We start from the raw sequence: 12,932 nt of genomic DNA, 5'->3' as shown, positions 1-12,932 counted from the left end.
TTAAAACATTACTCAATGGTCTTAGGGAGCGCTACGTGTCAGTTATTTAAAACATCACTCAATTATTTAAAGTAAAATATTACTCAATTATCATACCTGCTGAAGTAGGTATTAGCGGATCGATAATTGCTTTGACATTTTTCTATATATTGCAGTTTAGCCATTGCTTTTTAATAACTTTGCATTTAAAATGAGTTAATTTTATTTTCATGGTTTCTGATTGGACAAAATTATTTGAGCTCTTATCAACAGCAAATCACTACATATTCCAAAAATTAGGCTTTTAAGCAGAATCTTATATTTCCTCAAAAAAATTCCCATATAAAAACAATTTCCGCAAAGTTGAGAAACCACTGTGGCTCTTGGCATGTTGGCCATCTGCCCTGGTTTTCGGTAACATGTTAGCCATCTGCCCCGGGTTTTAGTATTTACCAAACCACGGTCCTTACCAACACATTGCCCAACATCTTCTATTTCTTTGCCATTTGCCATTTCCAATTTCAGTGCTGACGCATTTCAGTGGTATCGTCAGGAGTGCTCAAAACTCTGCGGAGGGGGCATCCTGGTAAATCGTCCAGGACCATATCCCCTTCGCCCGAGTTCTTTGAAGCGGCATCACTCGAAGAAGGAGAAGGTTTACCAGGACGATATCCGTTTCACAGAAAAATGCAGACAAGTGAAGTATTTCATGCTCTTGCTTGCAATTTGAAATTGTTTGAAATTATAATTAAAGGAACTACTATTGAAATGGTTTGAAATTAAAATCAGGAGTGAAAGAACAATAGGTACTTCATGTTCTCTTTTATTACCTCATGTCATGTCATGCAATTCATGCTCTTTTAATACTTCATGTCACCAGCCCCTTGACCAGGGAAGAAAAATAATATTTTTCTTCCATTTTTCCTTGAATGGACTGCTTTTGTGCTTCCACCTGCATGACCCAGAGATCAGAAAGTTTAGACTGGATAGTTAGTGTTCCATGCATGCCTTAATTCCAAGACAAGTTGTTTTAGGTGTTCCATGCATGCCTTAATTCCAAGACAAGTTGTTTTAGGTGTTCCATGCATGCGTTAATTCCAAGACAAGTTGTTTTAGGTTTTCGTTATGGATGCCTTAATTCCAAGACAAGTTGTTTTAGGTTTTCATTATTGGGGCTAATTTGCTTTGCACACTAGGAAAAATTATCTTTCCAAACAACAATTATGGGGGGAGTTTTCGGTGATGAACTGGCTACCTAAGAGTCTCCAGGAAAGTCAGGTTCCGGTACACAAATTATGTAGGTGAGCCAGATGCAAAAATTATAATGAGAAACAGGTGCTCAAAAATTATGTAGGTGAGCCCAGATACAAAAATTCTGTAATGAGAACCAGGTGCTGGAAAGGTAGTGGTGGTCTTGGATGATTTAGATGGCTCTTCTTATCAGACCAAGCGTCCATAAATTCATTATGCTAGGAAAAATGAAAACATCCCAGGAGAAATTCAATACCACAAATTCCATGTGCAAAGAGCATCAAATCACTACCCATAAATTCTTGCCAACCAGAAAATTAGGGAAAGCTATCTAATTTGTTTTGTTTCTATACTGTGACATTTTATATTATCACATTTAACACAACATAAGCTTCAGAGAAAGGTTACGGATTTATATGGGATTGTGGTATGCATCACTCAATGGTTTTACAGGGAGCGATTGCAGGGAAATGTTTCCTGTAGCAATTCAAAAAATCAAATAATAAAAATAAAATGCAGTTAGCTACCTTTTAATTCAACTTAATAGCCTTTGGAAGCTGAACTCCTATGGCACAAAGCTTGAATCCTACTTCTCTAAGTCCACATCAATATCCTCGGCATCCGATTTCTTTGCTTGAAAGCCTCGTTGCACTTTTCTAACAGTATTTGGAAGTTGTGAAGAGAGATGGAGGGCTTAGAAATGGACCATCCGCTTGAAATGTGTAGAATAATTCATGCTCCAGAATTATCTCCCCGATAGACAGATTTTATGGCATGAAGCAAATAACATTTTGAGAAAACGATTATATTAGAATCAAGGAGAGGGATGAATAAAAATTTAGAGCGAAGATGAATTATATAAATAATATATTATTGTGTTTGGGTTAATTAGTATATTAATTATATTTATTTAATATTAATGATAATAATTTTGTGGTTTTATCTTAATAAGATTGCACTCGTATATTTGATAGGCATTTCAATAGACATTTGAATTTTATGTGCAAGGAATGGTATAAAGCGTAGTCAAGGAAGGGTATAAAAGTAGCCATCCTTAGGTGTTAGAGGCCTTTAGTAAAGCATGATTGGGTATCCTTAGGTGTTAGAGGCCTTTAGTAAAGCATAATTGCATATTTCCTTTAGTAAAGCAAACCGCATATTTAGTAAAGCTAACAGCATATTAAATATGCGGTGATGTAAGTTGATAATGTTAAGGTCAACATTAATCAACAACTCTCTTATAGCTTCACTTCTTGCAACAACCTTCTTATAGCTTCCCTTCTTCCCTTCTTGCAATATCATGGCTCTTTTTTGGAAAAAAAAAGCCTTCTTGCAACAACTTTCTTATAGCTTCCGCTTTTTCCATCGGAAAGCTCTTTTTGGAAAAAAATCCTTCTTGCAACAACTTTCTTCGAAAAAAATTGGTGGATATTTTATTATTATGCGTTTATCCTTCTTCCCTTCTTGCAATATCATAGTTATCTTCTTTTCTTTCCCTTTGGAAAGAAATTTGGTGGATATTTTATTATTATGCATTTTTCCTTCTCATATATCATGTTACCTAATCACCACTTCAACTTCTGTGCATTCATTAGTCTTGCCTTCCCTTTGAGCTTCATACAAGGTCATTACAACTCAACCTAGATGTTTGAGTTTCATCACATAAACTTCATGATATAAATAAAGCAAATGTATTGCATTATGATTTAGTTCAGCCCAAATAGCCGAACTCGATTGCAATTTAGATTGTATATTCTGGAATCTAATAATTAGATTGCAATTTAGACTAGATTACAATTTAGAGTATATATTCCGCAATCTAATAATTAGATTGCACTGATTTAGTTCAGCCCAAATAGCCGAACTCGATTGCAATCTCTATTGTAATTTAGAGTATATTCTGGAAACTAATAATTAGATTGCAATTTAGAGTAGATTGCAATATAGAGTACATTCTGGAATTTAATAAACAAGAGCAATTGCAATTTAGAATAGATTGCGATATAGAGTATATTCTCGAATCTAATAACCAAGAATCTAATATAATAAACCAGAGGAATTGCAATAGAATATATTCTGGAATTTAATAAACAAGAGCAATTGCAATTTAGAATAGATTGCAATATAGAGTATATGCTCGAAAATTGCAATAGAATATAGAGGAATTGCAATAGAATATATTCCAGAATTATTCTGGAATTTAATAAACAAGAGCAATTGCAATTTAGAATAGATTGCAATATAGAGTATATTCTAGAATCTAAACAAGAGCAATTGCAATTTAGAATAGATTGCAATATAGAGTATATTCTAGAATCTAATACACAACAGCAATTGCAATTTATAATAGATTGCAATATAGATTATATTCTCGAATTTAATAAACGAGCAATTGATTGCAATATAGATTATATTCTCGAATCTGATAAACGAGCAATTGATTGCAATATAGATTATATTCTCGAATCTGATAAACAAGAGCAATTGCAAAAGAGTAGATTGCAATATAGAGTATATTCTCGAATCTAATAAACAAGAGCAATTGCAATTTATAATAGATTGCAATATAGAGTATATTCTCGAATCTAATAAACAAGAGCAATTGCAATTTATAATAGATTGCAATATAGATTATATTCTCGAATCTAATAAACAAGAGCAATTGCAATTTATAATAGATTGCAATATAGATTATATTCTCGAATCTAATAAACAAGAGCAATTGCAATTTATAATAGATTGCAATATAGATTATATTCTCGAATCTAATAAACAAGCAAGAGCAATTGCAATTTATAATAGATTGCAATATAGATTATATTCTCGAATCTAATAAACGAGCAATTGCAATTTATAATAGATTGCAATACAGAATCTAATAAACAATAGAAATTGCAATTTATAATAGATTGCAATACAGAATCTAATAAACAATAGCAATTGCAATTTAGAATATAGATTATATTCTCGAATCTAATAAACGAGCAATTGCAATTTATAATAGATTGCAATATAGATTATATCCTCGAATCTAATAAACGAGCAATTGCAATTTATAATAAATTGCAATATTATATTCTAAATTGCAATATAGAATATAATAGATTGCAATATAGAATCTAATAAACAAGAGCAATTGCAATAATATAGAATATAATAGATTGCAATATAGAATCTAATAAACAAGAGCAATTGAAATTTAGAGCATATTCTTGAATCTAATAGACAAGACCAATATCAATTGGAGTATTCTTAAAAATGCAAATCTTTAGTATTCTTAAAAATGCAAATCTAAATAAAGATGACCTTCAAACACAAATATAATATTCCCTCCCCTCTCATAATAATACCATCTTTTCTTTCCATCAATAAGGCCATGTCTTCATGTTTGTATACTTCAACTAAATCCACCATGGTATCCTCTTCATTTTATAAATGCAATTTAAATAAAGATGACCTCCGAACACCAATATAGTATTCCCTTCCCTCTCATAATGACACCATCTTTTCTTTCCATCAATAAGGCCATGTCTTCATGTTTTTATTCTTCAACTAAATCCACCATGGTATCCTCTTAATTTTAAAAATGCAATCTCACCATGGTATCCTCTCCATTTTAAAAATGCAATCTAAAATGCAATCTAAATAAAGATGACCCACTGATATAATATTCCCTCCCCTCTCATAATAACACCATCCCTAGCGTTCTTTTCTTTCAATCAATAAGGCCATGAAGAATAACACCATCCCTAGCGTTATTTTCTTTCAATCAATAAGGCCATGTCTTCATGTTTCTATTTTTCAACTAAATCCATCCCTAGCGTTCTTTTCTTTCCATTAATAAGGCCATGTCTTCATGTTTCTATTTTTCAACTAAATCCATCCCTAGCGTTCTTTTCTTTCCATTAATAAGGCCATGTCTTCATGTTTCTATTTTTCAACTAAATCAATCTATTTTTCAACTAAATCCACCATGGTATCCTCTTCATTTTTCAACATCCACCATGGTATCCTCTTCATTTCAGAGTGACCGGTGTTGTCAAGATAACAATGTCCCTCATTTTTTTCACTACCTTGAGAGTTCCCAATTTCACTACCTTGAGAGTTCCCAAGATAACAATGTCCCTCATTTTTTTTCACTACCTTGACAGTTACCAAGATAACAATGTCCCTCATTTTCTTTCACTACCTCGACAGTTACCAAGATAACAATGTCCCTCATTTTCTTTCACTACCTCGACCGTTACCAAGATAACAATGTCCCTCATTTTCTTTCACTACCTTGACCGTTACCAAGATAACAATGTCCCTCATTTTTTTTCACTACCTTGAGGTTCTTTAATGGTACATATATTCTTATTCTTATTTCACTAATAAGAATTTCAATATATAATTGAAATACATATATTCTTGGCATTATATTATAATTACCTTACACAAATTCATCCAAAAGGTATTATAATTATCTTACACAAGTTCATCCAAAATATATTATAATTACATCCCATTTACATCTTTATTTTTTCACTACCTTGAGGTTCTTTAATGGTACATATATTCTTATTCTTATTTCACTAATAAGAATTTCAATATATAATTGAAATACATATATTCTTGGCATTATATTATAATTACCTTACACAAATTCATCCAAAAGGTATTATAATTATCTTACACAAGTTCATCCAAAATATATTATAATTACATCCCATTTACATCTTTATCGTCCAAATCACACTTTCAAACAATCAAGTTTCTTCTCCTTTTATAAGAAAAATCAAAATTTTAATAGTCAAGTGAGCATTTTCTTTCACTACCTTGACCGTTACCAAGATAACAATGCCCCTCATTTTTTTTCACTACCTTGAGGTTCTTTAATGGTACATATATTCTTATTCTTATTTCACTAATAAGAATTTCAATATATAATTGAAATACATATATTCTTGGCATTATATTATAATTACCTTACACAAATTCATCCAAAAGGTATTATAATTATCTTACACAAGTTCATCCAAAATATATTATAATTACATCCCATTTACATCTTTATCGTCCAAATCACACTTTCAAACAATCAAGTTTCTTCTCCTTTTATAAGAAAAATCAAAATTTTAATATTCAAGTGAGTCCTAATGAGAAATTCCCATTAAAATTTATATTATGATTTTTCTTTATTTTTCAGAAAAGAAATCTAAACAAATAATTTATACATATTTTATTCTCAATCTATTTTATTTAAATTATTTAAAATTTATACATATTTTATTCTCAATCTATTTTATTTAAATTATTTAAATTTATATTAAGTAAATTACATTAGTAACATCTTTCTATAGGTACATTATTTATTTCAATAATGTTACCACCTCCCTATAATCAGATCACAATTTTTAAACCAAACCAAAAATATTTTATCTATTCACATGTTGCACATGTGCATTATTTATTACAATATTGTAGCCACCTTCATATAATCAGATCACGTGTTTTTAACCAACTGAAGGTTATGAATTTTATCTATCCAGGCTTTCGAGTCAAGAGGATGTTATCTTTAGGCGTGGAGGTGGCTTAATTCAGAGGTAAATATGATAACCTGTTTTTATAATGAAGGACGTTATATTTTTAATTTAATTGTTAAAATGTGATTTTAGTGTTTGGTTATATTATTTTAGATAGATAATGTCTTTTTATACTATTTTCTTATTAAAAAATAAGCATCATATTGAATTAATAATTATATCAGAGACATTGTTAAGTATAATCAAAGACACTGTTATATTTAGCTTACAACAGTTCATAGCCAACAATCGATATTTACAAGACGTACAAGTTGTTTGTTTTAACTAAATCCTATTAGAATAGGATCTAATAGGATCTATAATTATAATTATATATCAGAGACATGGTTAATTATAATCAAAGACATGGTTATATTTAGGTTACAACCGTTCATAGCTAACAATCGATATTTAGCAGACGTACAAGTTGTTTGTTTTAACACTTGTTTTAACTAAATCCTACAGGATCTAACAGATTAAAAAGACAAAATAGACACCACATTATGAAAAGTTGTAGATACCACATTATGAAACAACACATTATGAAAAGTTGTTTGTTTCAACTAAGTCCTCCTATTCGAATAGGATTTAATAGATTAAACAAAGTTGTTTGTTTTAACTAAATCCTCCTATTCGAATTGGATCTAATAGATTAAACAGAGTTGTTTGTTTTAACCAAATCCTCTTATTCGAATAGGATCTAATAGATCAAACAAAGTATTTGTTTTAACTAAATCTTATTCTAATACTATCTCTAATAGATTAGACAAAGTATTTGTTTTAACTAAATCTTATTCTAATACTATCTCTAATAAATTAAACAAAGTATTTGTTTTAACTAAATCTTATTCTAATACTATCTAAATTCTATTTGAATAGGATCTAATAGGATTAAACAAAGTATTTGTTTTAACTAAATCTCATTCTAATACTATCTAAATTCTATTTGAATAGGATCTAATAGTTTAAACAAAGTTGTTTGTTTTAACTAAATCCTATTAATACCATCTAATAGATTAAAAACTAAATCCTATTCGAATACCATCTAATAGATTAAACAAAGTAGATTATTTTAACTAAATCCTATTCGAATACCATCTAATAGATTAAAAACTAAATCCTATTCGAATACCATCTAATAGATTAAACAAAGTAGTTTGTTTTAACTAAATCTGCTTTGTTTCAACTAAATCCTATTCCACAAGAAAGTAGTTTGTTTTAACTAAATCTACTTTGTTTAAACTAAATCCTATTCCACAAGAAAGTAGTTTGTTTTAACCAAATCCTATTCCACACTTAAAACATATTCGAATAGTATCTAAACTCTATTTGACTAGGATCTAATAGATTAAACAAAGTTGTTTGTTTTAACTAAATCCTATTATTCAAATATGTTTTAACTGAAAACAAAATCCTATTAGAATAGGATCTAATAGATTAGAATAGGATCTAATAGATTAAACAAGGTTATTTGTTTAACTAAATCCTATTAGAATAGGATCTAATATAGGATCTAATAGATTAAACAAGGTTATTTGTTTGAACTAAATCCTATTCAAATATGTTTTAACTAAATCCTATTTGAATAGGATCTAAAAGATTAAAGAAGTTGTTTGTCTTAACTAAATCCTATTCGAATATGTTTTAACTAAATCCTATTCGACACTTAAAACATATTCGAATAGATTAAACAGATTAAAAAGACAACACGTTAAACATATTCGAATAGGATCTAATAGATTAAACACATTAAAAAGACAAAATAGACGACACGTAAAACATATTCGGATAGGATGTAATAGATTAAACACATTAAATATACAAAATAGATTGACACGTAACTAAATCTTATCCGAATTCGAATAGGATCTGTTAGAAGTAAAACATATTCGAATAGGATCTAAATCCGAATTCGAATAGGATCTGTTAGAAGTAAAACATATTCGAATAGGATCTAATGGTTTAAACACATTAGAAAGACGAAATAGACAACTCGTAACTGAATCTTATTCGAATTCGAATAGGATCTTATTTAAGTTGTTTGTTTTAACTAAATCTTATTCGTATTCTAATAGGATCTGACAGATTAAAAAGACAAAATAGAAAACACATTAATTTTAAAACCCTGTGACATGGAAATTAATGGTACATACCCTTTAATAGCAAAGCAGAAATTGCACAACAGTTTAATGAATTATATTCTTTATATGCACCTTGACATGGAAATTAATGGTACATACCATTTAATAGCAAAGCAAAAATTGCAGAAATTGCACATCAGATTATATGAAGAAATTGCAGATCAGTTTAATTAATTATATTCTCTATAGCACGTTGCAGGCTATTATATATGTAGGAAGTGAGTGCTACTGTCTGTATGCGCGTATTGCACCCTGTGCCATAATCTTTCGTAGAGACTTGTAAGCTACAAAGTGGGCTGGTGAAAGGATGGCCTTGTCTGCCAGGAAAGATATAATGGAGCGAGCTCCTTGTGGAAAGCCACCGTTTACATTGGGAGAATTGAAGAAAGCCATTCCACCTCACTGCTTCAACAGATCACTGCTCACATCATTCTCATATCTAGGATACGATCTTCTTATTGTAGCGCTTCTGCTGTATTCCACAACCACCTATTATTTCACCGGGACTGGATTGCCCAGATGGGCACTCTGGTTTTGTTACTGGGCAGTTCAAGGGTGCGCTCTGTTTGCTATATGGGTTATAGCACATGAATGTGGGCATCATGCATTTAGTGAGTACTCTTTTGTGGATGATACAGTGGGGCTTATACTACATTCATGGCTTTTTGTACCATATTTCTCCTGGAAGTACAGTCATCGAAGGCATCATAGCAACACTGGGAGTTTAGAACGAGATGAAGCTTTTATTCCACCGACAAAGAATGATATGATAAAGTGCACTTCCACTCTGGTATCTAACCCTCCCGGAAGGTTGTTGATTATAGCAATTTACCTCACCGCTGGGTGGCCCTTGTATCTGATGTTCAATGCTACAGGAAGGAAGTATCCTCGATTTGCCTGCCACTTTGATCCATATTCCCCAATTTATAACGAACGAGAGAGATTTCAAATACTGGTTAGTGACATCGCTTTGGTCGGAGTGGCTTATACTCTGTACCTGCTGGCCTCTGCTTATGGATTTTCTTGGGTCATAAAAGTATACGGCATTCCACTCTTGATTGTGAACGCATTTGTGGTGCTCATCACGTGCCTGCAGCACACACATCCGGCTCTTCCGCACTATGACGGATCAGAGTGGGAATGGATAAGAGGTGCACTGTCAACCGTTGACAGGGATTACGGAATATTGAATCATGTATTCCATCACATAACTGACACCCATGTGACTCATCATCTGTTCTCCACAATTCCTCATTACCATGCCGGGGAGGCCACCGGGGCTATTAAACCGATTCTGGGAAATTATTACTGCTACGACACTACACCTGTCTGTAATGCCTTATGGCGGGAGTTTAGAGAATGTGCGTATATAGAAGCTGACCCTGGAAATAGTGGGATCTTGTGGTACAGACGCAAGTCCACTTAATGGTAACCGCTGGATATTCCGATGGACTTCTTTTGATCCACCCGTTCCTTCTATGCCTCATATGAATAATGTGCTGCATCTATTCAATAATCTGCAAAATACACTTTTTCTTAAGGAAAAAAAAGCTTTCCTTTCAATAAGCCTCGTTATGCCTCATATGAATAATGTGCTGCACCTATTCAATAATCTGCAAAATACACCACACTTTTTCTTAAGGAAAAAAAAGCTTTCCTTTCAATAAGCCTCGTTATGCCTCATATGAATAATGTGCTGCACCTATTCAATAATCTGCAAAATACACCACTTTTTCTTAAGAAAAAAAAAGGTTTCCTTTCAATAAGTCTCGTTAGCTTGGTAGCTCAAATGGGGATCGTTAGCTTGGTAGCTCAAATGGGGCGGCCGTGGAAATGAAGGTCTTACCCATTTTAACCAAAAAAAACATTATCATGATTAAGTCACAATACCTATCAAGAAATTCAACAAAGAAAATCAAAATGCTTTAATCAGTGCTATCTATCTATCTTCTCTATAATTTAATATAAAATCAAAGAGAGTAAAAAAAGTAAACTATCAGTGCTGTCACTTACAGTTGGATATAAAAAATTCTCTCGGAAAAAATGACTGTTCCAGAAACTGTATCTTAAATCCTCCACCCACCAAGAACCATGCAGAAGGTCAAAATGCTTTAATCAGTCTACTATCTATGTATCTGTCTCTTTTATAACATAACATCGACTCAAAAATAATGCCTTGTTCAGGAGACTATCTTGTTGGGTATTTTACGATGGGAAAATACCAAAAACCAAACATTCAAACACACAGAGGCAATGCTCTGTTTTTACTTTTCTCCAGGATCTTTGTGCAGGGAAGCCTTTAATAAAAAAAATTGACTGAAGAGAGTATTACACAGCCATAAAAATATTTCTATTGCTTAAAATATAAAGCCTGATACAAATACATGCCTGATACACATTCATCCTCTTTGCTGAGAGGGATTTACCAAAAACTTACATTCAGCCAAAACTCTGTTTTCACCTGAGAAATTATTGTGCTGGGTTTACTGCAGTAAAACCCCTTTTTTATATTTACTGTATAAAACTATTTTTACACATACTGCTGTAAAAATATTTTACACATACTACTGTAAAAAAACTTTTACATATGTAGCTCCAAAAAAAAACGTTATGTGCTTCTGCACATTACAACATCTCACAAAATGCTTTCAAATACAATACCAAAGACTTGGCTTCATCTTACGCTGCATTTCTGGTTTTAAAAAAAAATCAACACTGATTTCTTTATACCCTCCTTGCTTCACACTACACACTGCTGTGCATAAACTTCTATTTCATTTTGCTGCACACAGAGCTCTCACACTACATACATTTTTTTTATCACAATGAGAAGACTGGTTTCAAGTCACTTCAGCTCCCACGCGCTCTCATTCTTTTTACAAAATGGTCAACATTTCTTTTTAAAACATAACACATATATAAAAACATATATGTATATAAATTAAAACGTGCCCCATGCCCATATTAAAAGGGCCTTCACCAAACACTACGTAAAACATTAAAGGCCATAACTTCATCACTTACGGCGGTCAACACTCCACGCAACGCATTGAATTGACGCAGGCCCGTGCACCTTCAAGGATCGACGGCTGACAACACGCAACCAGATCGGACGGCGGAGGTGAATATCGGAAGCCATACAACTGTTGAGGTTTACCTCCCGAGAACGTGACGTTGCGTTACGTCAGGTCAGAAACACGTGGCGGCTCCAAATTTTCTCGGGTTGAAGAGTACGGAGATTCCCTTCCCCGGAAACTGGCCCGAGAACTCTCCGGCGGGTTTGCTCGACGGTTTCTGGCGTCTGCGTTGAAATTACGATTTCAACACTCCCCTTTAATTTCAACTGCTGGGCATTCAAACATACCCAAGCACTTCCTCACATGGAGGGATTCCCCAACACTGCTGTTACAAAGATATCTTCCTCACATAGAGGGATTCACCAACTGCTTCTGATGCAGCTCCACAAACAACAAAGTTGTCTTCCTCTTAATAGAGGGATTAACCTGAAACTGTGCTTAAGAGCACCTTCCTCATGACAGAGGGATTCACTTGTGACTATGCTGAAAAGCATCATCCTCTTGATAGAGGGATTCACTAATGACAATGTGCTGAAAAGCACCTTCCTCTTTAATAGAGGGTTTCACCAAATGACTGCTTCAAATGCAGTTCCAAAACAAACAATCATTGCACTGCTGTGTGTGCAAACTCATTACATTGTTCTTTTACGCTGCTGCATGTTCTCTGCTGCACTGTTGTGCCATCTTCTTTGCTGCTTCTACCCCACACTGCTGTGTCTACACTTGCACTGCTTGTGCACTTTTCAAAGACAAAATACTCTGTCTTTCTTGGAACAATTACGCTGTCCCAATTTACAAATTTACACTGCTGTGTGTAAACATTTCTTGCACTCACTGCTGTTGCATATATTGCATATCAATTCAATGAACAACAAATTCATTACATTTACCTTTACTGCTGTAAGGAAAATTTCTTTTGC

At 32.7% G+C, this 12,932-nt stretch overlaps 1 protein-coding gene across 2 annotated transcripts; it reads left to right on the top strand.

Annotated features, from left to right (window-relative positions):
• Positions 1 to 473: 473 nt before the first annotated feature.
• Positions 474 to 10,515, top strand: LOC149220173 (delta(12)-acyl-lipid-desaturase-like). Of its 2 annotated transcripts, XM_089382753.1 has the most exons (3): positions 474 to 676; positions 6,762 to 6,815; positions 9,135 to 10,515. In XM_089382753.1, the coding sequence occupies exon 3, from the start codon at positions 9,243 to 9,245 to the stop codon at positions 10,359 to 10,361; it is 1,119 nt and encodes a 372-aa protein (XP_089238879.1). In that variant the 5' UTR covers positions 474 to 676; positions 6,762 to 6,815; positions 9,135 to 9,242; the 3' UTR covers positions 10,362 to 10,515. The 2 variants fall into 2 exon arrangements, with proteins under 2 accessions (XP_089238879.1, XP_089238878.1); XM_089382752.1 differs by lacking the exon at positions 6,762 to 6,815.
• The last annotated feature ends 2,417 nt before the right edge of the window (positions 10,516 to 12,932 follow it).

Source organism: Pinus tabuliformis, chromosome Q (assembly GCF_031772625.1).
Source record: "Pinus tabuliformis cultivar Carrire ecotype Pingquan chromosome Q, CPIR1, whole genome shotgun sequence".
NCBI classification, from domain to species: Eukaryota; Viridiplantae; Streptophyta; class Pinopsida; order Pinales; family Pinaceae; genus Pinus; species Pinus tabuliformis.
This window is presented reverse-complemented; position numbering and strand designations above follow the sequence as displayed.